Source organism: Anser anser, assembly GCF_964211835.1.
Source record: "Anser anser genome assembly, chromosome: 1".
Classification (NCBI taxonomy): domain Eukaryota; kingdom Metazoa; phylum Chordata; class Aves; order Anseriformes; family Anatidae; genus Anser; species Anser anser.
Genome location: NC_139720.1, coordinates 103,893,186 through 103,921,027, shown reverse-complemented (window position 1 = coordinate 103,921,027; position 27,842 = coordinate 103,893,186). Strand labels below are relative to the sequence as shown.

The following is a 27,842-nucleotide window of genomic DNA, read 5'->3' as shown; positions in this document are numbered from 1 at the left end:
AGACACCCACAAGACTGGACCAGTGATTGCAGCACACAGTGAGTCACTTCCCTGGGGAGTGGGAGTGGGACTGGGACTGAGGCGCAGAGGAGATGAACAAACCTCCAGGCTTCATTCGCATGGTTTCAGCACAGCACCACCATTCACAGAGCAGCTTATCTCCTCCATGCAGCACGTGGCGCAGCTCAGGGACCAGCTCCCTGAAACCAGCAGTGAGTGCAGCTAACAGGACGGATGTGGTCTGGCCTCAAACTGAGCCAGACTCTGGTCTGTTCGGTGCTATTCCAGACTAGGCTCAGCTACTTACTATGTTCCCATAACGACTGCCATGAGGTCTGCCCTTCCCAGGCTCGTGCTTTTGGCTCAGAGGAGTTTCTAGTATGTAATAAATAAATAAATAAATAAATAAATAAATAAATAAAAACTTTGCCTGTTCTTCAGTTCCATGAAGCTGAAAGCACACTCCTATAAGAGGCTAAATTCTTCACAGGCATGTTAGTAACATGATTTTTCATCAACAGCTAAGTTCTTTGCTTTCTGTGAGATGGGACTGAAGTATGCAACAGTCATAACAAATGAAACAGGAGCTTGTAAATGATAAGGTTTCCTCAATAAAGGCAGTAAGGTAGAAAGACTGGTGGTTAGACTGGGAGGAAAGAGAAAAAGAGAAGTCCTTACTCTCTGCCCCCATGCCCTCCAATGTTTGATTGTAGCTCACACTGCCCCGAGACAGCCACAAGCTAGTGAATGCATGTGCTACTGGCAGTGTAACTCCAGTGACATGGAAGGCAGGACAGGCTGCAAAAACCACCTTGAACACTGGGCTGGGATTCTGACTGTAATTCAGGACATGCACAACCAGAGCAGAAGATGGAGAATATGCTCATGGAAATGTTTTCTTTAACCGGCACTGAGCACATATGTGGAACCTGGAAGTTAGCACGGACAGCAGCCTGACCAGACTCAGGTGTTCAATAACAGCTTGAGTCCTCATGCCTCACCACTTGGTACAGCTCTGCCCAACAGCCCCTTCAGTGAAGAAACAGCTGGTGGCACCAAGCTGGCTTTGAAAAAGTATGCTTTTCAATCCTTGAACACATTCAATGTGGTTTTGGCTAAGTATTCAAAGAAAGTTAGCACCGTTGCTATAAGAAAAAGGCTTTGGCCATCTTGTTTTATAGTATTTTTCCCTTCTTTGCTGCTTTAAACAAATGCCCTTCTTTGTTTTAAGATTTGCAGGGATTTTGTGATTAAACTTGATGGTAATGGCTTAATCTAAAGAAAATTTTTGAAAGCAAAAAGTTGGAACACTAATACAGTTTGAATGATAGAAAGCAAAGTAGTGAAAACATTCCCACATCACAGCATTCTCATCCTGTCCCCCTGCTAACCGCTTAGTTCAGCATATTAGTTACTTAATTGTAACTTCCTCTTGAATTTACTTCTCTTAAAACACCATATATTTTTTCATTGACTTTTCATTTTGGTGATTGAATGTTTTCTACACTTTTAATTTGCTTTGCATGTGACTGCTGGAATCTAGTCATATCCATTTTTAGGCAGTTTTCACAAGGGCCTTGTCCTCCTTTAAAATTCTATTAATGAGCCTACATCAGAAGAGGAGTTTTTCTTTCCCCCCACCACATATTGTTTTACTGTATTAAGGATAAGCAGTGGGAAGGAAAATGGATTAAAAAAAAAAAAAGAGTAAATCATAAACATAGACTCACTCAAGTCCAACATGCTGCTGTTTTTGTTTGTTTGTTTGCGTGTGATGCTGGGGCAAGAAATTCTGAAAGAGCGAAATATATTCCCAGAGAGGGTATATGATGAAGTTTCAATTAGGTAATAAAAAAGGAAAAGGAGCCTCTCTCTCTTCTCTAGGTTATTCTGAACCTAGAGTTAAACTGGGTCAGAGCTGGCACCTCATTGTACATAGACGCCATCCAGAGCCACAGAAAAGTAAGTTAAAAACTCTCAGTACTGAGAGATCTAAAGGGACCTACTGTACCACCAACCTATCAAAGACTGGGTGAGGGGCTAGGACATCTGTAAATTTTAAATAACATTCTTTTCATTTCCTACCTGCTTTCTATCTGTCCTCTTGTAAATGTAATTTAAAAGCCAACTTCCCATGTTCAGTGTGTTTTGTTCATGAAGAAAGAAAACACTCCGCAGAGGTCCTACCTCTTAAATTATAACAAATATATCTGTTATATAATATATATATATTATAAAGTAACAAAAACATGACTTATTTTGCTGAACAAAATTTTGCAGTAAAATTGGTGAAAGTTAAAAGTTAAAACCACACCAAAAAGTGTGCTACACAAATACATACTTGTTTTTAAATCCACTTCCCCAAAACCCATTCCCCTGCTTTTCTCTCTTTTTTAATCTATCCAGTGAACTAAAAGTAAGGGACACAAAATGAATGGGCTTAGTTTCCAAGAAAGTTGTTTAGGGTAAGCTGTTGATCATTGTAATGTGATGGATTTTTCTGATTCATATATCTTTCCTGAAGTCCTTCACACAGTGAGGCCCTCCAACCAAAGCATAATCTGACTCTGAAGCCAAGAGAAGGGTAAAATCAGAAGAAAAGAACTCTGCAAACATTGCCAGCACTCTCACAGCTTCCTGGATCTCACCTTTAGGCTTTTACGTCTTTGAACTGCTAAAAAAATTGTGATGAAAGGAGGCTGAAGAGAAGGCCCTGGATAGTGTCACCATGTCTACTACAATTAGCCTCATTCCAACACCTCTTGAAAAGTAGAGCATTATTTCCCTGCTCTCACTCATACTGAACAAACCTTTTTCTGTCCACATTCTGTGGACATCAAACATGATGCTTAAAACACATCCATGGCTACTGGCCAAGGAAATTTTTCTGACTGTATGGCTATGAGCTTATGGGCAGTGTGAGGTAACAACAAGTTCTCAGCCAGCCTAATACTGCTCTGTGTTTTCCAGTTCCAAGAGTGCCTGTTCATATCATATATCCTCTAGCAGCAGAAAGCGGTGCAAGTGCCCAGCATCAGAAATGAAAGGTGCACTTTCCTTCTTTGTTGCTCTTCCTCTCCCAGTTCAGAGTCTGTTTAGTCTTTCAAGTTTGCACATCCAGTAAAAACAAGTTTATGGTCCAGGTCCACCATGACTAAATCCTCTAGAAGAATGAATCTTAACTATCATTAATGCTCTCTCTCATATATTTTCTTCTTAAAAATTAAGGGGATGAGGAATTTTCAAATACTTTTTTTTTTTTCCAGTACTTTAGCTGTTTTCCCTTCTCTTTATCAAATGCTATGAAGATTTTTAATGGTGGTTATTGCCATGGCACCCAGCTGCCTGAGATCTTGAAATCTCAAATCATTCTTAACTGTTTAATGTACTACCAAATGCACACATTACAAAATCCTCTCCTGCCATTGGATATCTCACTTGGTCCTAGGCAGATGTGGTCTCTGTGTGACTACACCCCTACACCTGTTCCTAGGCAATTCAGCCAAAGAACTCCCACCTAAGCCCAGTTTGCAAGACTGTGGGTGTACACAGACATTCTTCCAGCTCAGATGTCAACACCTGGGAACCCCTCCCATTCATCTGCCGATCTGATCGATATTAGGCTTTAAACTTAGGCTAAATCCTAGGCTTTTGACCTAGACTAGGCTGTTAGGCTAGTTTCAAGCTAGGCTTTCAATGCTCTTTTCATGGTAGTCATCCATCATGCTTTGTGATTAGTGGATCAGCGAGAGTACTCATAAACTCCTAAATATCTTGTGAGCAAAGGGCATGCGAATAGTGATGAGTCGATAGGGAACTCTGTCCATAGAACAAGGCAGGAAGAAGAGGAAACTATGTTGGGACACCTCTGCAAGGGATTAAATTACAGGGATAGCAGGTGATGGATTTTAGCAGGTGGAAGAAAGTTAGAGCTTTCTCAATTACATTAAACGCAGATGAAGACTCTCTTAAGGGACTAATGAGCGCTGGAACACCTAACCTCACAGACTCTTCTGACGTATCTAGGAGTGGGAGAAGAATGCAGCCTGCTCCTTTTCCAGTTACCAGCTCTGGTATCTGGGATTCCACCAGCCCAAATGTGCCAGGAATTAACTCTCCCCAGACAAACAGAGATAACATAGCACAGCTCTGATCAAGGGGCTGATATCAAAGAAGCAAATCACTCAGCCCGAGGGTTGAATCATCAGGGCAGTTTATTCCAACCTTTTCTTCTCCTTTCAAGCATCAGGTTCAATTACAGCAGCAACAGCACAAAAGGCTGCGTCATTCTAGGTGCTGCAGAGACAGGGAAAACACAACCAGGAGGAATGGAATTCACAGGTGATACAAGGCTGGGAGGGTGTTGCAAATACCACAGAGAACAAAGAAATAATGTAAAAGGAACCTATCTTGCTTGAGCAGGGAGGAAGAAGCAAAAAATGAGAGCTAGTCATGCACCTGGGGAGAAAGAATCCCAAAGGTAAGTAAATATCAAAGGGAGATATGTAGAAAGCACAGCATGAAAGAAAGAAAAAAAAAAAAGAGAGAGAGAAGCAGAAGAGATGCATGTTTACTAGCTGAGGTATACCCAATTCAAGCAACAGCTTGACTTTTGCAGGCATGCAAGCACTTGACAAAGATCCATATCGTCTCATTTTCATGGATGGGGAAACTGAGGCAACATACAGGCTCAGTGAAGGGCCTGTTGTTGTGCAGCACTGGCCACACCTTGGCTAGGCAGAAACATCAGGTTGTCAATGCAGAAAACTTTAGTTTTAGAACTAAAGGATGGTGTTATACACAGTTACGGTGAGATTATGCAAAGAAGGCTACATTCTGTTTTGTGTGTGCCCTACAAAACGAGAGGGAGGGAGAGGTCCCAGGGAAGAGTAGCAGGCACAGGAGTATTAAAAAAAAAAGACAAACAGCTTTTCTCTGCCAAACATACTTGCTTGGCAAATTCAGAACAGAACTGCAGCACCTTATCCTCTCTGCTTCTCAGCAATCTGTGTATCTAATCTCTGTTTACACTTAGGAGGAGTTTTTTTTTTCCTGAAGGCGTTCCCACTGCCAGCTCCTCTCAGGTTGCCTTTCCCATAAAAAAGGTGAGGACGGGTGGAAAGGGCTGAACTGGCAGACAGAGACGGGGCAGTGATTAAAGTAAATAAGATTGCATGTCACTTTAGTTGTCAGGTCTTCACAATCTCACTTATGTACCCTCCCAGTCTGGAACAGAGATGGGCCAGGTCTGGCCCTCTCTCTCGTCACCATTACCAACAGTTACGTTGGATGATCCTCCAACAAGCTTTGCCAGTCACATCATTGCTGCATCTTGATAGGCAATGTTATTAATTGGTCTGATTCCTTCCTGTGAGCTGTGTAAGTTCTGCTGGGCAAACAGGAGCAGATCATCAACTCTGTAGAAAAATCCATTGATCCCTGAAGGCTGTAGTTGTGGCTCAGGCGTATATTGGGGTGTGGTGGGGGGTGGCACAGAAGTGCTGCTGAGCAGTGTTATGTTCTGGGTTGTGAATTAGAGTGTTTTGTTGTTGTTTTGGTTTGGTTTGGTTTGGTTTTTTGTTGTTTTGTTTTGTTTTGAGGGCGGTGGGGCACTGTGTGTATGCGTTGGATGTTTTGAGGAAGGGTGGCTTGGGGTTCATATTTCAGAGCAGCCCTGTGTTTTGGTGTGGGCAGTCAAGATTTGCTTCTTTGAGCCCTCAGGTGGTCTAAGAAAACGTTACTGATAATTGCAGTGCAGATTAATCTAAACTTTGCAATGAAAATTTGTGGGTGAGTGGTTGACAACCATCTATATGGAGTAGTCGCTACTGGCGAGACACCTGGGAGACATACATGCTCCTAGTGTGTTGCCAAAAAAAAAACAGGCATGTTTCCATGCTACAGAGAGGGTAGCACAGTCAGCACCCTCCACTGAGGGCACATGGTATCTGGTCTTTCCATGTGGCTGCTGCGCTCTAGCAAGAATGAGACTCCCCGGGAGGAAGAAAGTAATTCATGGCCCAAAGGCAATCATTTTTGGGGGAGGTAATGTTAACTTGCTGGGAAGACAACGCAGTGGTAGGCAGGCAGCCAGTGGAAATATCAGCATGAAAAAGGCAGGAGAGCTTTTAAAAGGCTGCATTGCTCATGCTGGGACGTGCGTGAAGGAATACCTTTTGCTCACAGCAGCAAAGGCACGATGCAAAAATCTTCTGGGATGACCACAGAAAGCAAAGCCCTCGGGTGTCCCCACTCCCCAGGGAGGCCGCGGCCTGCTGGCCTCCCTGCACCACCACATCCTCACCCCAGCAGCAGCAGTGCTCGAGGGGTGGCCTGGCGCTCCGGGAGTACTTGGTGTGCACAGAGGAGGCACTAGGAGCACCCTCGGGTCATGGTCATCATGCAGTCTTCATTGATGTAATATCCCCACAGAGAAGTGGGGTAGAGCAGGAGGAATGGGCTGAAATATCAGGGAAAATATGGAGAGGCTCCCAGAGGTGTAAGGGATTGGGTCACTCTCAGTTCTGCTGGTATAGAGGCAGATCCAACAACACGACAGAGACAGAAGGAGCTACAGGGGAAATGGGGGCATCAGAAAATGCCACGTGGTAGAGGGAAGGACCATGTGGAGGTCAAGGTCACAAGAAAGTCCTTGAGTTACAAGAGAGAGCCCAGAGCCAGATAGGTAATGCAAGCCAACCTCCACAAGGAGGCTTGCCATACCTTCATCCATGCTTTCAGTTCATCCATACCTGTCCTTCCTAAAGTTGGGAGGAGATGTCAGCCACGTGAAAGTGGACAGTAATTCCCAAAGGTATAAGTTGAGAGATGGATATGTGAGGAGCCTGTGAAGAGCAAGAAAAGCCACTGCATGTTGGGAGGAGGAGAGGAGGTTAGCAAAATTTGGGACCCCTTTGCCATGCAGATCCCCACAGGGCGTGGTGTGGGAGGTAAGTCATCAGCGAAGCTGGTGAAAATGTTGATTCTCTCTACTGCATGGCCAGGCACAGGTGCGAGGCTGTGCAGTGATTCAGCTTTTGCCCTACTTTCCCATGAAGGTCTGCGTTTTGCGATCAATAATGCTGATCTCAGAAGACCTCCCTAGGCCACATCATGAGAGCTGGCTGGCTGTACGGACATTTTGCACCTTGTCACTACACTGCTGGAGAGAATCAAGCACACCGTACCTATGCAACTGAATTATTCACACCCACAAACCACACATCAGATATGTGGTCCTCATGGCCATGCTCCAAAACCTTCTAGGGTGCAGACAGTTCTAGGAGCCTGGTAGCAGGGCACATGGCACCTTTGGCTCCCAGAGCTTCTCAGCCACCACACACCTCCTGCAGCCCCTGGCGCTGGCAGCAGGAACAGTATAAATCACTTCCCTTGGTGCCTCTGTTTCACCAACTTGCCCTTCCACAGCAGACAACAGCAGGGGATGATGAACTAAAAGCTGTGCTGTGCTTCCACAGACTCCTTGGTGTCAGGACACTGCACAAGCACATACACCTGACGTCTGTACATCTGCTGCCAAGGAGAGTTTCTTTGGGTGTGCCCATTCCTGGATCACTTTTTGGCTTCAGTCTAGGAAGGACACCCTGGGGACTGTGGTCTTTCCCCTACAGTGAGTGATTTTAGTGTCCTGCCTGCTCTCCTGTTTTGGATTGTAGTGGCTATGAGCTATGTATGATGAGCATGAATATTATTCCTGTATCAGAATGAGAAAAAGGTCAAAGAGTAAAGGTGCTCTTGATGCTGCTCACTCTGAAAAGCTTTTGACTGGGGCATGAAATAAGGAAGCTGAAAAACATTTAGTTCAACATTTCTGCAGTAACAGTTTTTCGGAGATGGCTGAGCCCTTGCAGATTTCAAAGCAACCATGTTTTCTGTCAGGACTGGGCTTTGCTGGCATATGTCTTGGACAGTTCTCTTTCTCAGGACCTTGTCTTGTGTTACCTAATGGTTGAGGATAGAGCTTTATACTTTTTATGAAGGGAAAGGCTGCTTCTGACACACTACTCAGTTAAGCTTTAGTCTAGCTGAGCCAGCTGCTTTTTATATGTCCACCCATTCTTCCTGGCTGTGGCAATCAATAGGCCTGCATTTATCAGTTTTCCCTGAGCTATTTCTGCAAGTAGCTGACAATAAATCCCAGCTGTTCTTACTCTGTGAAAATTGTGTGGTTTAGTCATGTTTCTTCTTAGCTTCTTGTGAAAACCCATTCTGCAGAAAAATGGGCATCCTAATTTCTACTCTACAGGATGTGAAAAACTTTTTGCAGAGGCTGCCTTCTCGCATCCTGTGGGGCACTTGCAATCAAGCCTCATGGCTGGTAAGACACAACCTTAAAGATATTGCATTCGTGCCTTCGTGAAAACACAGCTATTGTGTTCCTATTGGAAATTGTCTAAGGCTGCCCACCTTCTCTCACCATATCCATTTGCCTTATCAGTGGTCACCGTTAAAATGTGATGATTTATCAAAGCAAGTACAGTTTCTGTGGGAACACAATGCAGTAATACAGGTGGAGATGGGACCAGGACAGATCAGGGAGTCCCATGGTAAAAAGAATTGAAGTGAAAAAGTGTCATGCCTGTTTGCAGAAACTCAGTGGGAAAGAGAGAGTCTCCTGGAAAGGCACAGGCAATATTTGTCCATCCTCTCCTTTCAGCAGTAACTGCCAACCTGAGGGTAGCTCTGTACCCTTTATTTGACGATGTCAAGGTTTAATTTAGATGGGCATGAGCTCTGGTCACTGCCTTCCCTGGGACCATCTTGTTCATGAAAATATCCAGCTGCCAGGAGGGGAAGTGGTTTGCTCAAGATCAGCAGCAGAACCAGCGAGTTCCTGGTGCTTCAGGCACTGACCAGGAGGTGGCACTGTCAGCTTGTCCTGCTTGAAGCTGCCGAGGTTTTCGCACAACCAGAGGCCAAGGTTAGCAGTTTCAGTTCGACTCCGGCATGCAGAGCACCACCTCGTAGTCAGACCTGGGTGAACTACCTCCTTATGTTTTCCTGAACTTTCACCCTGTTATCCCTTCTTCCAATGAGGCCTCTCAGGGTAAAAGCCCAGATGAGAAAACACACACCATCACAGCATTTCGTGGCACTCAAAATAGCACGTATCACCCCTCTCCATTCAGTCTCCTCCAGGTTTCCCTTGCCTCTAATCTTACACCTGTCAGAGGTGTGCACATGCTCCAGACAACTGATGTCTTGTGATCTTCCTGTCTGCTTTTAACCAGCAAACTCGCCCTACTGTTGCTCACCCAATATATTTGCCAGCACATTGGTGTTACCCATCCTTCTCTCAGCTGAACACCAACTGCTCTCAGAATTCAAGCTCTGCTTTACCCACAGATGCCCTAGTCCTGTATCTGACTGATAGAACAAGATTATCCTTCAGTACACACATTACTCCAAAGCTGCCTGTAGTTTTGGTTTTTTTTATTCCCACCGTCCCAGTATTCTTGGCAGCCAGCTTTTGGTAACCACAGAGTGCTCTTGGATGGGCATGAAAGGACCGGTTTGGATGGAGCGTGGTGACAGAGACAAAGACTGCTGGGAGGCAGCATGTACTGAGCTACAGTTTGTTGTAGGAGATAGAATAGACTTTGTTTCCTCTGCCTCACACCTATCTGCTCCCAATCCACCCTTACAGTCATGATCCCATGAGGGAACCCCCAAGAGTGGGGTTTTGTACTAAGCCAACAGCTAGCTGACACTACCTACCAACCACTCCGCCTTGCTTTGTTAAGCTCTCTTCAGCCATGCTGCTTTCAGGGATTCTCACATATGAGGCCTTTTTGATAACTTTTGCCTTCAGGGACCTGACTGTTCAAGGGCAAACTTTACCACCTTTTGAACTAAAAGTACAGCTATGTGGATTAGCGGAGAGTGGTTGATGTAATATACACTGACATGAGTTACTCTGTAGATATTGTCTCCAAGATCATACTCCTTTGGAAGGTGGATGCAAACCACTACTCCGCATACTGGGAAATGGGAAGATGTAAATTATCCCCATAAGGGAGAATGGGATACTTATTATACAGCGTATTATACAGTTACCCACACTGGTGTCCTGGCACGGTGACATTCTACAAAGAGTGCCCTGTGCAACCCATCACACTCTTCAGCACTCTGACACAGGGTAGGATAAATAAGAAAGATTAAACATAACACCTATAATAGTTGACTGTGCGTTAAAATGTGCCGTAGCAATGGAGTTTCAGCTGGAGGCAGAGAAGAAACTAGACAAGTTATACAAAACCATAAAAAACTGGCCAAATATTGGCAGATTTCCTTCAACCACTATGAACATCTTAAAATGGAAGTGGCATACCAACCTATTTGTTTTGCCACCATGTATTTCTGATGTTCTGCTGATGTTCTGCAGATGTATATCCATTGAATATTATTTTTCTAATCCATAGGGATGCATTTGTCCATGAAATACTTGGAAGTTGCATGAGACCAGAGGATGCGCCAGTGCAGAATTCATAACCTGGCAGATAGAGTGAGGAAGAAAGGTTGCAAACTAGCTTCAGCTCATGCAGAATGGTCACAGGCTGTTCCTTAGGAAACATCCAACAAGCTTCTGGCTTGTGTGGTGATGGCCATGGAGGATCAGCTGGCAGGAAGCCTCAGAGTAGAAGGCAGGAGCTAAGACAGAAGGCCATAAAGGTTGCCTAAGCATTCTTCTATGTACTGTGGCACAGAACAGGATAGAACAACACTAGAAAGGTGGATCAGTCTTCGAGAGGTAAAAGAGAAAACTGCAGTATGTCCATGTCTGCAGGTTAGTATGGATCTGGACTAGCTGGAGATGGTTCTCCAGAGCAGTTATTGGTCCATTTCCCAACCCCTGAGAAAGAATAAGTCACTTCTTCACAGAGTAAGTCACTGTTGATTCCCCATAGCAAGGAAGCCCTATGGTTCCCTGTTTTGGTTTCCATCCCAATCTACTGAGAACGAGGAGCTAGCATTAAAGGTATATACAGGAAATATGGAGAGGAGGGCGTTTATGGCTCCCATTCCTAGCGTGATGATGGTAATGGGGAACTTCAGGTAGCAGGACAGTTCCGAAGGAATTTTTTGAGGAATGATTTGAGAAGGCAAATAGGGAGAAGGAGACATAGTGGGGTTATAAGTCCTTTTCAATGTATATTCACTCGTATAAATCTACCACCTGTCCCTCTCAGGTTCTCCGTCCAGAAACACATTTTATTCCTTATGATCAACACAGACCTAGCTGCTAAAAACTCTCTTCCAGTCCCTCCTCATTCCCTGAGTCACTGCTCCCTCTTTGTCTATGAGACTACTGGTCATAGTAAAGCCACCTGCAGCACTGACCCCTAATAGCAGAGGGTTTACACTGAGAATGGTAGCAATAGTTATGATGTCTTGTCTACCTTCTCCAACAGGTCATCAGCACCTCAGTCTCCAGAGTTTTGTAAGAAGAGAGAAAAACAAAATAAAACAAACAACCACAACAAAAACAACAAACATCCCTGAGTATTTAATTCTTGTTTTAGCAAGACCACATCTGGTTTTCACTGTCACATCTGTTTATGCCTGAGATCTCTAAAACCTTTCTCAGGTCTCCCATGGAAGTGTTCTTTAATCCTAGATACAAGATTAAAACAGTGACTGTGCAGCTATATACTGCTACCATTTTTGCCTGCTCCCGAATTTGACAGTGGCATAAGGAAGAACGCATCTCCTCACTGGGTAATCGTATCCTTTTAGAGAGCATTTATTTTTGAGACTTCTGAGGGCTGAAGAATTGTAATATCCTGATGCATAAAGAAGCAAAAAGTGCATGCTGTAGGGGACTGCTGCCTTCAACAGTGATACTGTGATTCACAGCCCTGTGTGTAATGCACCATCCCTTTAGCAGCCAGTCCATGTTCCTGACAACAATGAGAAAGAACACAAGAGGTCTCTGGGCAAAAGGGGAATGGAAGTAGCAGAGGAGGGATAGCAGACAGAATCTGCATGGCTGGCCAGCCTACTGCCAAGGAGCCAGGGACAGACAGAAGAACACTGTTTCAGATTATGTTATTTCAAAAACTGGAAGAGAGAGGAAAAGGTAGGTTTAAACAGAGATACTTTTATCCCTAGTAGATTGGCTTGTACTTTTAATGCCCTACTTTCAACAAGAAAACACTGATTGTGTGCAGCTGAATTGTTCACATCCACAAACCATACACCAGATACTTTTTCTTCTTGGCTGTGGCAATCAAGTACCTAGCTTTTGACACCCTCCTTCAAGAAAGCAGAAACCAAACTTTGCAGACCAAGAGTTTATTTCCCACTGCTAGGAACTCTGTTGCTCTAACATTGCTGTTTGTTTCACCTGCAAAGTTTCCCATGAGTGTTCACTGTAGAGAGGACACCTGTATTTCCCTTTAACCTCAAGAATTGATTAACTTATGCCCATGAGTCATAAGCTACAGTACATGTGCAGTCAGTACATGATCTGCAGTGGTCCCACGCTAGATGTCACAGTGACTGGTGCACCAATGTGACTGCCACACACAGCTCCATGTGACCATTTGCTAAAGAAGAAATGGTTGTGCAATGCAAGCAGAAAACAAACCTAACAGGTCAGTCATATGTCTATCAGACATGCTGAGGCTGTGTCTCTTGGAGCAGCAGAAGACAATTCATGTAAACTGTGTATTTTATTGGTATACAGTGTAGAATCAAGGTCTAACACAGCAAGCAAATTGTTTTAGAAGTTACACAGCCTGCCTACGTTAAAGGTTGCATGCTTTTAAGTAGCACCAAATTAATTGTGTTATCAAGATATATTTTTAAGAAACAAAACTATTTTCTTCCCTCATCTAAGCAAACCTAATGTCACTGAATTATACTGTGAAGACAATTGTCTTGTCTGGTATCCCACATTGTAAAGACAGGGCCAGGTTAAACAATGTTAAACAGTAAGCATGACAGAGAGGAGCCATGCACATCAGGTTTTCCAGTAAGCATCTCAAGCATCATCAAAGGGAGATCTAGTCAGTCTCAAAATGAAGAAAACCTTGGAACTGTGTCCTTGGTCTAGTCCACAAAAACAAACAAACAACAACAATAAGCAACAACAAATGGGGGAAAAAAAGGAAAAGAGAGTCATAGAGGTGTGTCTTTTCTGTGCAGCTCAATATGTGTTTGATCTACCCGTTGGCAGGACCTTCTTGATTATGTGTACAGCAGGAAAGAACGTTGTAGAGTGGTACCTTCTCTTGCTCCTCCATCATGGTCCCACAACAGTAGCATCAGCAGACTGTTCATGCAGTACACAGCACCTTCCTTCCTCTCCAGCAAAACTGATGATGTAGCAATCCCCTCAACAAAGTGACAAATATTCCTTCTTTTGGGAGTTCTGATGATCTTATCCACTGAAGAAAGCAAAGCTTAGCAGCTTTGCTTGGAGGTAAGACTGCAGCATTGCTTGGGCTCTCACCCTGGAGCCCTCCCAAAGGAGAAAGAGCATCCCCGTGGTCTCTCTAGCTAATAAGATGTCTGGAACTTAGAACATAAAATCAAATGCAAAGATACGTGCAGAGGGCAGACACCTGTGAAATTTAGCTCCAATAAATTGTGTTTTCACATTTCTTCTCACAAAAACTGGTTTTCTTGTCTCGTATACAAATGAATTCATCAGAAATAACACACAAAAAGTGACAAATATTTGCAGTGATGCCGTGACACACTTTATCTTGCTCCAGCTTGTAAAATAGCACAGAAACCTTTGGTGTGGTTGGTGTAAGTGCAGCTTCACCTGTGACCCTTAGGGACCTTCTCTTATCTATTCAGCAATGGTTTCTGAGAAGGGTTCTCCAGTGATCTCTCAGTGATTCCTCAGTGATTCTCCAGAACTTGTTTCTCATTAAAGTTTCACTTCTTCCATTACCTCACTATTCCTTTGTGTTGTCTTCCTTCGTTTGCTCCATTTCAGGTCCAGTTAGGGAGGGGGATACAAAGATTTAGAGTATTGTGCTTCCCACCAGAGCTGATACTTCACCAGCTCTGAGTACCCCCAAGAAATAATGTGGGGATAGTATCACAACAGCATCTACTTCAGCTGAACCTTAATCACACACACTGCTCTGGGGACTAACCATTTTTAGAGGCCTACACTATGCCTTGAAGGTCTCTGGACCATCACATGCACCAAGCGAGCCAAAACAAATCTCTGTGTGCAGTCTCAAAGACTTACCTGTCCAAGTTGACCTCTGACACCTGTGACCCCTCTCAGAGCTGAATGACTTTTTTGTGGGGGGGTTGTGGCAGTCATGAGAACTGCCTACACACTAGTTTAATGTGATGAACATTTCAACCAAGAAGAGCTCACCTTCCAGCACTCAAACCACTTGATGTGCACACTTTGTGCAGCCTGTCTTCTGACTCTTGTCATCGGACAGGTTGAACTAGTCCGATTCTAGCTCTAACACATCTTGTGTTGTCTTCGTTTTCCTTTTTCCTCACTTTCCTCCATCCTCTTCATCTGAAGGATTTTATCTCCATACATTTTGATGAACTGTTCTTAGTTTATAGTTCCATGGAACAGATACAGACCCCTCAGGCTGTATGGTGGAGAAAGAATTGCACTACAACCGGAACTTATTGCCTCATGGGAATAGGTGGGGTGCTCAGTACTCCACATGCAAGAGCTGTGGAGATCAGCACAGACTTGCCACTGTCAAGAATGCCACTGCCCCTGAGCCAAGGGAGCAGTTTCTGACAAGTGGCCTCTCCCCAGGCAGTGAGGTTAATTCTTTGCCACCCTCTGCTCCTTCCACATACCCACTGTGGAACAGTGCTTAAAACAGTGTTTACACAGGTAAAACCAGAGTGGGGCATAAAGGACCCTTGCCAGAAGGAGGGAGGCATTTCTAACCTCCAACCACTCTCCTCTCCACTTGTTATTGAGAAAAACTGGCGAAGTATCACTGAAGGCCCTGCTTAGGGGATTTGGGATAACAAGAATCAGAGAAACACATCCTTAACTACTAAGAAAAAGGAGTAAGGGAATTCATTAAGGTAGTAAGCATGAAGCAGCCATTACCACTAGAACAAAACAGCAAGTCCAAGATGCTGGGCTAGCCAGAGATTACCAAGCAGAAACTTAGAACATTACAGGATGCAGCCTAGGATAAAGTAGTAGGAAACAGAACTAGAGGGTACAGATAAAACCCAGAACAGGTATTTAGATTGTAACTTTTATTTTAAAAACATTAAACAGTCACAATAAGCTTATAAAAACCATCCAAAATATCCACAATGCCATTACAGAACAAAGAGATACCATGTGAGGAAGACCTACACATTTTGGTCCAAGCCAACACATCTCTAATGCAAAGTGGGGAATGCTCTTATGCACAGCTGTAGGGGGAATTTCCTAAAACACAGATGTCCATATGGAAATATCTCTGCAAGTGCTGGAGGCTTAAAGGAAGGGCACAATCTGTATAACAGAGCCAAAATATGAAAGTTGGAAGTGAGGGTAGTCATATAATACCTCTGAGAATAAATACCTGATAGAGAAGGCTGATGGAAAGCAAGGGAAAATTGGATGTAATAGGATAACATTGTGCAAAGGTGGGAGTACTTTAAATAACATCACAGGTAGTATTTCACAGCAGCAAATTTTACTGATCTCTGCAACTGTTTCTCATAAGGGAAGGTGAAAAATCTCATCACTAGTTTCAGAAAATGCCATAGGCACTCCCAGAATATACTTTGATGGGAACTTTAACCTGCTCTAAAACGATGTTGTCAATGTTTGGGTTATCCATGCTACCACAATTTTGCTGTCATTTCTGCCTTTGAGCCTTTTTTTCTTCCTCTTACCCACCTTGAAATCTGGGGGTCTGCTTCTTTTATAGGATGTCCAGTGATGAACTCTAGTGTGAGTTTGCAGGTAGACTTCAATTTGATTGAGACCACAGAAAATGCAGGTCTAAGAACAGGAGCTTGAAACTGTAGCTACCCCTTTGCTAGTTTTTAGATAGCTTGTGCAGGCCCAGACTCAGAACACTGCAGTCAGAGAAGCAACGGTCCCAACCCTTGATAACAGAAGATACTGCATGCATTGCTTTTTGCCTTCCTAAAATGAGCTGTGATAGCTTGCAACTATAGCTTGATAACTGTGTATATACATACACTTGATTGCCTAGCAATGAGACAAAGGGAAGACCGTTACTTACAATGTACCATTTTTGTCTGCCATATCCCATCTAACAGGCAATATTAGACAGTTGCACACATCTACACAACACACTGGACAACGGTGGGCATTGCAACATCATGCAGATCTTCCAGAGGACACAAGGGGCAAAAACATTTGGCCTACAACCAACCAGTGGACTGAGTACTGTAGACCTTTCAGACTAAGCTAACATATTCCAGTAGCTCTGCTGTCTACTCCTGCATCTCTATGAACCTACACATGCTGTAACTGACCAGTTGTGTCTACAAGAGTTACATTATGTGCATTCCGTATTTATAATTGTCACATAAGTCATATGAGGTTAAAAACTATATTCCAAAGATGTTTCACAATCTGCAATTTTCAAACTTCCTGGCCTACTGGAATATAGCAGAGAAGTCAAAAAGGCAAGGCAAAAAAAAACTCACCTTCTGGTTTGCAGTTACCACCCACAGTCATCCCTAATGCTTAACAGATGTATAAACTAACAACATCCCCTTGCTGCAATACCACACTTTCCAAGTAGCACTTCAGAACAAATTTTAAAATCACCACTCAAAATATCCCAAATGACACAGGGATTTTGGTTGATAAACAAATTTACGTCTTCTCACCAGTACTGATCAATTATTTGATTCTTTCCAAAGGGCAGAAATAACTTTTAAAGGTGATGTGCAAAATTGGCTCTGATCTACCATCTAAAACACCTGTCTTACTGTTTGGTACTGTATTTCTCCTTTACAGTTTTATTGCACCTCAAGTCTACAGCATCTTCCATTAGAATAGCTATGTCTTAAACATTTTCGATTTCTTTATCTGTACACTTTTGTACACCATTAAAAAAATAAATATTTACAAAGTGACATACAAATAAATAAACTTAAGTAAAAGTATGTTCCCGGTCTGTCTATACAAAAAATAAAAGAACAGGAAAAAAATATGCATGTAACTTGGTCCCCTTTTTCCTGAGGCTGAAAAAGTGCACACTGGATAGGAAAAAGCTAGGAGATGGCTTTTTGGTAGGCTTGTTAAATTCCAGTGCACACTGCACACACACATACAGAGTAGACTCAAAGGGCAGGGGACTTGTTTAGTGGGTAACTTTAACTCACTACAAAAATAGTATTTAAGTTACATTATGGTCACTGCGTGCACAAGTATGTTAATCCCAAATAGCAGTTACAGGTGAGAAAAGTAAAGATACTGCCAGCTGTTGTCCATTCACCTGATGTTTGTGGCAGAGAAGATGAGATTTTTGCTAGAGTGCCAGGCACCTTCCAGTATTTTGACAATGAGATTTGATATCAGATTTGCTTAACGCTGGTAAGCCTGGCAGAATAGCCGGGGGGGGGGGGGGGGAATATGTGGGTGCAAAGACAATAGCAGCAGTCAGGGGGAAAAAAAATCGTCCCAGTTCTCACGGTTTCTTTGCTCATTCCTTTAATGACTCTTTGAGAATGTAAGAGTCAAAGATGGGGTGTGTCATGAATCTTAGGCAACTTCTTTGTCAGGTTCTATGCTGTTCATCTCCACCATGGGGTTTTTCTCCACAGGTGATGAGGTTGTGGGGCTGGTTTCTGCTTGTCCTTCAAAGCCCCTGGAGATGTCTTCAAATGTCCTGCCCTTGGTCTCTGGCACTTTGAAGTATGTGAAGACAAAAAAGATGACCAGGAAAACAAGGAAGATAAGGAAGACATAGGGGCCACACAGTTTCTGTAATGAGAACAAAAGCAGGCGGCTTTAATTTGCAGAAAATCTTAAGACTAAATAAAAAGCCATTTTCTGTTGACATGTCCAAACTCCAACACCCTTTATTGAATTGTCCTCAAACAAGATCTTTTTCTACAGATCAGGTTGACGTAGGCTTCTGAAATGCTTTAACACTCTTGAAGTGACCAAAATAAAGGCTTTTAAAGGGAAAGCCTTTAAATTAAGATGGCTCTAGGCTACAAGCAGTAACCAAGCAGGGCATAAGGTTAGCCACACTCTAAATCAACAACAACCAGAACACCATGAAAGATTATCCCAGCCCTCTGGCCAAAGCAGGGCCAACTTCAAAGAGATCAGGCTGGTAAGGGTAGAGATTCTACAACCACTCTTGACACCTATTCCAATGCTGCAGCACACTTGCAGTACTTTGCAAAGCAGATCCTTACCTCTGCATAGGGGAAGAGCATTCCCACCAGGAAATTAGAGGTCCAGTTAGAACAACCAGCCACTGCCATGGCTGCAGGCCGAGGGCCCTGACTGAAGAGTTCTGCCACAATAAACCAAGGGATAGGACCGGGGCCAACCTCAAAAAGGGCTACAAAGCCAAAAGTAGCAACAATGCTGATGTATCTGATCCACTCCACAGTGTCCTGCAAGGGAACAAAACACGATAAACTTCAATTTGAGAAGCAAACATGGCACAGCATAATGCAATGTCCATTAACACGGCCTACTTTCATAGTTGTATTATGAACACAGTAGCACAGTTCCAGTAAGAATGCTGTACCCCTACCCTACCACATGCTCCACCCTACCTCCGCCCTCTAACACAGCTGTAGTCCTAAAGGTCCCCCACTGGGGTCAGTCTGGACAAAAACACCAATTACTCACCTTCAGAGCTAAAGCAATAGTCATAACAGCAGCACACACAGCCATGCCACCCAAACCAACTAGATGGAGTGTCCTGCGTCCTGCACGCTCCACCAGGAACAGCTGGAAATGTGACAAAGAAAAGTCAGTGACTGTCAGCAAGAACAGAAGAGGCTTCCTCCGTCAGTGTGAGCTGCACTACTTCTTTTTCATCTACCTGTAGCCCTCAGTGTCAGCAGTGATCTCAGTGCAGTTTATCAGGCTGCTCTCTCTTCAACACATTTATCCAGTTCTTGCTACTGCCTTTTTTCCATCAATCTCCCTCTTCCCCTCAAGCACTCCTCACCCTTCACTACCTTTCTCTTAAGAGATTTTTCTTTTTTTCTCCCATTTAATGCACTCTTTGCTTTTATATGCAAATGGTTAGCCCACTGTTTTGCCACAGCACAGCTAGTTATCTTCAACCACATCCCCCGAAAGATCACATGCAGACAAGTTATTTCTCTCAGAAGGACCTGTTCTACTTACCGATACAACAGTGAAGACTGTGTTTACCACACCAGCTCCAATGGTGGCATACACAGGCTGTGTAATACCAGCTCGTTCAAAAATCCCTGTAGAATAATAGAATACCTACAAAAAGAAGCAGAAGTCAGATACCATCACAGTTCTAGTCCTTATGAGTGTGTTCCTCATTCTCTGCCTAATGAGACAGTCTCAACAGGCACTCAGCAGTATAAAAGCACTCAAGAGCACAGAACAGCATGCTTCCAGTCAAGTTTCATTCACTTGATGCATGGCTGCAAATGTCTTCCCATGGTGTCTGGGAAAAATGAAAGCCAATATAATTGGTTTCATTTTAGCAATTTCTTGCAGTATCACATAAAAAGTATTTTCCAGTCAAGACACAAAAGAGGTCTTTGCAAGCCTAGTTCTGTCACAATCAGTGGTACACAACTATCCTGAACCACAAGGATAGCCAGAGGCCCAATAGATGAGAGAGAAAGATAACTCACAGCATTGATGCCTGAGAGTTGCTGGGACAGCTGTAGAATTATGGCAATGATAATGGCTTGACGATAGTTTGGAGAACGGAAGAGCTCTGGCACAGTTGCTTTCTTCTCCTGAGACATTTTAGCACTCTCTTCTTTCATCTCCAGGATGTCTTGAGACACATCTTGTGTGCCACGGAGCTTCTGGAGAACTGTAGGGACAAATCCAGAAGTGGAAGGTAGAATACTCGCACAGACAGGAGGTTCCCCCAGCCCCTACACTGCTGTTTCAGGGAGGGCACACTTGGAAGACAGAATCGCCTGCCAAGTCAGTGTTTGGTCCTGCTTTGTGGGAAAGAGCCTCTACGCGTAGCTGTTGCTCATCTTTTCAAACCAGAATTCAGGGTGCTGCAATCACCATGGAAACCAAACCCAGGCACTGTTCATGTAATTTGTGCTCCTAACTTACATTTGATCCCTAATTCTGTTCATACACTTTCCAGAGCTGATTTCATCCCTCTGTGGTAGGGGAAGGAAACCCTCCAATCTCACTGTTAAACATCAGTTTATTCCCTGACACTCAGGAGGAGCTGACAGCTGCATCAGCAGGTCCTGCTTCATCCCATCAGGCCAGTTGCCACTCCTAATTTCTTAATCCTACCAAGAGTCTGTTGGGATGCCAGGCTTCTCAAAATTCCTGGCATTGGTGCAATCTAAAGGATGGGAAGGTAGGTCTGGTGCCCTCTGGGAATCACACCCTTGTCTACCACAGGCTCTAAAGGCAATCCCAGCCTCCCACTCAAGCTCAGGGCAGGCTAGGAGCCACAACAAAGCCCTGCCCCTTCAGAAATTAGTTCTTACCTGCTTGTGCTTTCTCTTCCTCCATCTTGTTGATCAACAGGAAACGGGGGCTCTCAGGGCAGAAAAGAAGAGCCACACACTGCAGGACTGCTGGGATGACGGTGAACCCCAGAAGGAGTGGCCAAAGTGCTTCAGTCCCCATGATTCCCTCCAGGCCAAAAATCTACCCATGAAATGGAGAGAAAAGATGATTTTATATCTGCTAATTCCTTACCTCTATGCCACAAAGCACGACAGGACAAAATATTGTACTCAATGGCAAATGCAGCCCACTTCACAAGGTCGCAGTCCCACACAGCCCTCCCTCACCTGACCTTTCCCCTAAGTACAAGATCAAGTTTGTCAAGCCTACCTGGGCCACCAGGATGCCTACAACAATGCCCAGCTGGTTGAGGGTTCCAAAGGCTCCACGGAGGCTGGTGGGCGAGACCTCACTGATATACATGGGTACAAAGCCAGTGCAAAGACCACAGAAAAGGCCAATAATGAAGCGCCCAATGATCAGCATCTCCACGGCCTTTGCAGTCTTGGATAAGGCCATGAGAGCACCACCAGCAAACGCCAAGATGTTCACCAGCAGCATGGAGTTCCTCCTGCCAGGGTAAAGATAACAAGGCTGAGCTTTAACTAGCAATAGAGTGGGAAAACCACGGGGAGGAGGATAAAGCTACCCATGACCCTCATCTTGAGAGCAGGAAAAGAACAGTAATTCCCATTCAGCTCCTGCCTTGACCTGCAACCATTCCTTTCTTTTCACAGCCCATGCATTCTACCTCCCCCTTCCTCTCACCTCTGCCTTCGTCTTCCCTAGAACTCCACTGCTAAGTCACTAATGGCTCGGATCCCTCCTCCCAACTTACCTGCCAAATCGATTGACGAAAAGGCTGACTGAGAAGGAGCCGATCATACCTCCTACTGAGAATATAGCCACAGAAAGGGACCATAATGAGGTGAGAAGCTCTGGAGAGACAGCCTCTCCACTCCGTTGGGACAAAGTCCTGTTGAAGAAGGCCTGGATGATCTGCAAGAGAAACCAGGGGGGTAAAGTGGGTTACAATCCTGTGAGAGGCATTTTGCACTGGGTGCGGGGAGAATATTTCTGGAGTCTTCTGTTTTCATGGAGTCAAGCAGCAAGAATAGGACAAAAGATTAAAAGGATGCAGCAAGTCAAGGCGGCACCCAAAGCAAAGATCAAGATAGAAAAATGAGGAACTAAAAATTCAACAAAAAGTTCAGAGACTGGTAGCAGAATGATGAGGGAGGGATTGCTTCGCTGAGCAGAAAGCATTGATGGTTAAGGAAAGTGGCTTTATGTTCTGAATGTTTCTTGATTTGAGTCACTGCTGATGCTTTTTAAGGTTGAGATGGGAGTGAGAGGGAACAAGAAAAGCATGACCAGAGAATGGAGGGGAACATTTATGGCAACAGCAAAAACCTAGCAGCTCTCTGCAATGGAAATAATTTGAGACATGAAGTTTCACTGAGGCAAGCCTGAAAACTGCAGCATTATACAAAACAATCCTTCATTGTTCCTTGGAACAGAATGAGAACGGATATAACAGTGCCATTTCCAGTTTGAGGCATGCTCTTTGATAATGAGGAGAGGAAGGAGATGCAGCCTCAGAGTGCCTGCCCCCAGCAGAGGGCAGCAGGACATTAGCTAGGGGACACCCTCAGCGCCTACCCCCCCCACCAGCGTGTGATGTGACATCTATTCCTGGAGATGGGGTGGATGTGGTATTAGTGACTCAGTTCCTGAGAGAGAGGAACCATCTTAGTACAACAAAACCACATTTCTCATTTTCTTCATCTTTTCTTTTTTTTTTTATGGTGTAAACATATGATTTTGTCAGAATACCCCAGTCACAACCCTTTTACAAGCACTGAATTTGCACTTGAACTGAAGGAGTCTGAGAGATGGCCCCGAGAGAAACCAGAGCAACTGTAGTCTCTACCAACCTTCTCAGCTCATTTCTGTACACTGCTCACTACTTGCCTTCTGCCCCAGCTGGCTCATTCTGACTCAGAACATCCTGCCTCATCCCCTGACCTGTACAACAGTCTAGATAGTTACTCAATTTGTGACTGATTGGAGAGCAGGGTAGCACAGGGCAGCATTTAAAATAGAAGAATCAAATTATGTTTCCTCTCCTCGCATGCCCAAAGGGGAAGGAGGGGTGGGTCAAAACTGCTAGCTAACAAAATGACAAACCCTGAAGTGGCTGATGTTCCACAAAATGGCAGATGGACCCTTCTTTATCTAGGCAACATTCTGCACTCCAAATTAATACTCTCTTTCTCCTTCCTAGTAACTTTCTTGTCCTTTGAATCTCTTCCTTCCATGAATTCAAAAACCAGAACCAAACTGTTAGCTGCTTGATAGACAGCTCCCCCCACCATTCTATGCCTTTTTCTTTTCATCAGCCTCATACCTGTATTTTTCCCCACTTCACCCATCCTCCCGCTTACCTTCTCAGGAGCATTGATGACACCAGTGTTGTACCCGAATTGGAGAGATCCAATAGCAGCAATAGTAACAGCATAGATAAGGGGTGCAGTAATTTTCTGAAGGAAGAGACAATTGTTTGGTTAATTTATTTGTGCTTTCTACACAACTTGAGCACAAACAGAAGATGCAGCTGTACCTGGAGCTATGGGAACATGGTTTTATCTAGCAAGGGTATGCACCAGTAACAGAGACCCTGGAAACAGACATGCAACTGGACAGCAAAGTTTGGTGACTACAAGAAAGGCCTGACCAACGTTTATAAATCCTGACATTCAACTATTCTCAGCTCATTAATAATGAATACACTGGCTCCATTAGTGGCTGTTATTTTGGGCTGATCTGCTTTATAGAAGAGATTTTGCTGATCATGAAACACGGGTCAGACTCTTCCTCATGCCAACTGAGAAAGCCACTGCCCCCTTCTTCCCCCCCCCCCCAATACATTCTCAGGTCTGCACCAGATCTACACTGGCAGTCACTCAAAAGTTAAAACTTGCACTCTTCAGCAGCAGGTCTGCTTTTCCCAGGCTAGAACTTCCCAACCCTGCCCCAAGGCACATAAGCACAGGAGCCTAGGCTGCCAACCTTCTCCCTTTATTTGTCTTGACACTGAGTCAATACTTGAGGTTTTTTTGTTTGTTTATTTAAAAAACAAAAACAAAGCACAGACCCTGGAATTTGAGGGCATGTAAATTTTATTTATTAGAATTCAAAAACTGCTGAGCCCTCACAGCCATAAAGGAAACAGCTCCAACCTGCACAAGTCCCATAGACTGAGAAATTAAACTGTCAGTAAAAAGCATCTAACATTTTCCTTTAAAAAAAAAATCCAACATTTAAGCCAGCTCTGTTAGGGAGGCAGGGGGGAACAAGTGACTCAGGAGTTGGAACTTACCCAGCCAGTGCTTAATTTGGCACTATTTAAAAGCACACGCTTGTCTCAAGAGGGACCGTAAGCTTTTCTAGAAGTTTTAACAGTCCCCCCCTTCCCTTCCCAAGACTTTCCAATTATTCTCCTAAGGCTGGCAGGGCAGAGATGCGAGGCCATGAGGCCTACTGTCACAGTTCCTCCAGTTTCTCATTTTCCAGCTCGCTCCAGAAGCAGCAGTTCCCAAGGCTGCCAGCGCTCACACTACCCTTTACCAATCTTTTAAGCCAGGCATGTAGGTGCTTCTGGCCTGCACACTCCCACAAAGCTACCAGCTAGGCCTCAACAAGCAGAAATTAAGGGAACTGCTCTCATGCATGGCTTCCCCTGCCTACATCATTTAAATATCTCAGTTTGAGGTCGCTTCCTACTAAGGTTAATGCTGCAGGCAGAGGACACAAGATCCTATATTCTTGCATGGGGCAGATGATTCCCATGGTACAATTCACACCTGAACACACCCCAGAGGATCCAAGCCTTTTCTCTGCCACCCTGTGACTGCTCCCCTCATTTTAGAGGACGAATTGTGGCACAAAGCCACAAGGACACAGCTCTTCCAAAGCACGTGGATGCCAATAAAAGGCCGTTAAGACACCTAAGCGCTTTTAGGACTCCAGGCTAGGTGCCCCTTAGCTGGTACACCGAAGGGGATGACAAAGCCCAGCTGTCCACGCTTCCAACACAATGACTCAACAGAAGAGAATCTTCCCCCTCATGGCTCTGCTTTGTCATAGAGGTCATGGTCGACCTTTTTCTTCTGGGTGCAGCAGGGTCTACAGGGTAACTGCTCTGGAGGCACATCTTGCCCACATGGCGCCTACATAAGCTAGTTACGATGTCGGTTCTACTACCACCTTTTGCAATGCATTTTCTGGAGTGCTGCCGCTTATTCGCCTCCGTCTCCTGCCCAGCGTCACACCACCCAAGACATCACATGGCCTGACCCAGCCTCCCCAGCCAGCCAGACCATGAGCTAATGTATGGATCATTTGTTACTGCTCGCAGTGCCTCGCTTCCCAAAACGCAGGCGGAGATCAGAAATAGTACAGCTACACCCACCCCAACCAAGGCTGAGGTCTACAGGCCGGCGGAGAACTCCAACCGCCACCCCTCCCCTCCGACCACAGGCACCGTAACTCCCGTCCCCTTCGCCGCAGCCTCCGAGCAGCACAGCTTGTTGAGTCCTCCCCGGGATGCCTGGACGAGACCCGAGCGACCTTGGCGGGATGCTCGCTCCTTCCCCTCCTCATCCTCCCACCCTGCCCACCGCTCTCACCAACATGGCGCTGGGGGCCCGCGGCCTCCCTCAGGGCGGCGTTCCCGTTACCGGAGCCACCCCTCCGCACCCTGCCCCGGGCGCAGGCACCGATCCGCCGCTCCCCTTCCCCACCCTGCCCCCGGACGCGGCGCCCACCCGCTACAGGGCCCCACGGCCCCCGGAGGGGAAAGGAGGAACCGACCCGTGCTGCTCGCTTCTCGGAGCCGAGTAACGGTTTTAACGCCGGCCGCGGCACCGCCACCGGGGCCCCTTCACGGGCAGCCCCCGTCTGGCCACCACCCCCCCTCCGGCCGGCAGCCCCGGGACCAGCCGGGCGCACGTTAATTGGATCGATACCAATTAACCGCGGGGAGCGTCACGCGGGGACACGCGCACGGCGGCGAATCAATCCTCGCTCCCCCCCCTCACCCCCCAAAATAAAATAAAAATCAACCGGCTTTCACAAACACACTACCACCCCCCCCCCAAAAAAAAAAATATTAAAAAATGATAAAAACGCAGCCTTTCCCAAATAAATAAATCCAGCCTTCCCCAACACGCCCGCCGCCGCTCCCTTCCCGGCAGACGCGGCCGTTTCTCCGAGCCGCCCACCCCCCCCCGAGCGGCGCCCACCTTCTTGTCGGCCATCTCGGGCGGCAAACGGCTCCCAGCGCCCGCTCGCCCCGCGCCTAACGGAACGCCGGCCCCGCTCCGCTCCTGCGCTGCCGGCCCCGCCCACTGCGACGCCCGCGGCCCACGGGCGGCCCCGTATTTATGGGCTCCACGGCGGGGCGGGGGCGGGGCGGCACCACGCCACGGGGAGGGGGCGGCCGCGGGCCCGGGGCCCGCCTGAGGGGCGAGACGCTTCTGGGTATTTGGGCTGTTTTAGCTTGTTTTGCGTTATATACAAGTGTGTGTGTGTATATATATATATATATATTTACTACACACCTATAAACGACGGGGGCAAAGCACGAGGTGTGGCTGCGTTTGGTCTCAAAGCCCGTAACCCCTCCGGATCAAATTGGCCTCGTCAAACAACGCAGGGTTTTGCTGTATTCGGAATCGCCCAGATTTTGGAAGCGGGAGCGGTTCGGGTAGAAGCGAAGCTGGGGAGAAAGCCGGCACCTGGCATTTCTTCAAAACAAGAAAAACTGTCCGGGGACCCACCGTCCCCTTCGTCACCCAGTTCTGAGGAACTCGAACGTCGACGTTTTTAATTCCGTTTCTGCTATTTTTTTTTTTCACGGTCGCCTGACCGCAGACCGGCTACCAGAAATGCGCGGTTCGAATGAGGTGACAATGTCCCCTCACGGGTGCTTTCTGTGATGTTGTTGTTGAAGCGGTACTGCCGACAGCGGGGCCGCCGTGTAAAAGGACACGGGAAAACCGCGCATTCCTCTTCCTTAGGCTAGGTGATAAAAGCTTGTCCTCACACCCACCAAGGGGCACCGGGAGACAATGGAGGTGGGAGAGGGGGTTACACACAATAACCCCCCGCCCCGGCTGCTCCCGGGGCCATCACGGCAGCCATCAGCCCATCAAAGGCCCATCCCCAGGCGCGCGGCAGGGGGGGGAAGGCAAATTAAGGTCTGGGAGGATGTGGCACTGCGGCTCCCTGCCGGGCCTGCCCCCGGAGAGCCGTCAGCCTCATTGTCCGGGTGTGAAAGCCATCGGGATGAGAGGTGCCGGGGCGCCCTTCAGAGCGGGGCAGGGCGGTGCTGCCGTGCACAGGGGCACGCAGGGTGCGGGGGGAGCGCTTGGGGTTCGCACGGCACTCGTAATGGGAGGTTAAGGAAGTAGTCAAAGGTGGGGAAATGGAAGAATCTAGGTCATTTGGGGAGGAAGGAGCGCGGGAAAGCGGAGGGATGAGGAGAAGAAAGGTTCTGTCCCGTGTAAAAGAGCAGGCTGGCTGGCCGGTACGCTTTCCCTGTGCCTCATCAGGACGCTGTGTCCTTACGTGCCATTAACCCCAATTGCTAACTCTTTTCCTGGGTGAGGAGCTCTCCACTTTGGGTGTGTACATGGGGTGCCAGCTCATGGAGAGGGACCATGGGCCACAGGAGCCCGCGTACCCCTGGTCCCCTGGAGTGAGGTGCAGGTGCGCAGGGGAGTGTGTGAGCGCTACTGAAGATGCAGCTGAGCCAGCTGGTAAGCACCTGAAGTGGCCTGGGAGCTGGCGAGGAGGATGTTTGTAAAGGAGCACTTGCTTTTTGGAGGGACCGGGGAAATCCCAGAGAGCTCCCAGAGAGGCCTTGGTGCCAGCAGCTGTGGAGGCTGGGATCCAGAGGGAGACTGAGCGTCTCAGCTCGTGTGCTACCTGGTACGCACACACATATATATGTATTTATATGTATTATCACAGAATCACGGAATTGTAGGGGTTGGAAGGGACCTCATTATACATATATTTCCCACTAGTGGACTTCCATGCTGCTCAGTCAGGGAGTGGAACAGAATGAAGTGCTCTTTGTAACTGCTCTGCGTGT

General features: G+C 46.1%; 1 protein-coding gene across 1 annotated transcript; it reads right to left on the bottom strand.

Moving 5' to 3' along the window:
- Positions 1-15,222: 15,222 nt before the first annotated feature.
- Positions 15,223-26,137, bottom strand: LOC310882645 (solute carrier family 2, facilitated glucose transporter member 3). Its single transcript, XM_083801667.1, has 10 exons — positions 25,987-26,137; positions 23,128-23,223; positions 21,519-21,679; positions 21,011-21,251; positions 20,659-20,821; positions 19,822-20,009; positions 19,334-19,438; positions 18,827-18,928; positions 18,382-18,585; positions 15,223-17,938 (listed from the first exon to the last, which is right to left on the bottom strand). The coding sequence occupies exons 1-10, from the start codon at positions 25,999-26,001 to the stop codon at positions 17,717-17,719; spliced, it is 1,497 nt and encodes a 498-aa protein (XP_083657793.1). The 5' UTR covers positions 26,002-26,137; the 3' UTR covers positions 15,223-17,716.
- Positions 26,138-27,842: the final 1,705 nt, after the last annotated feature.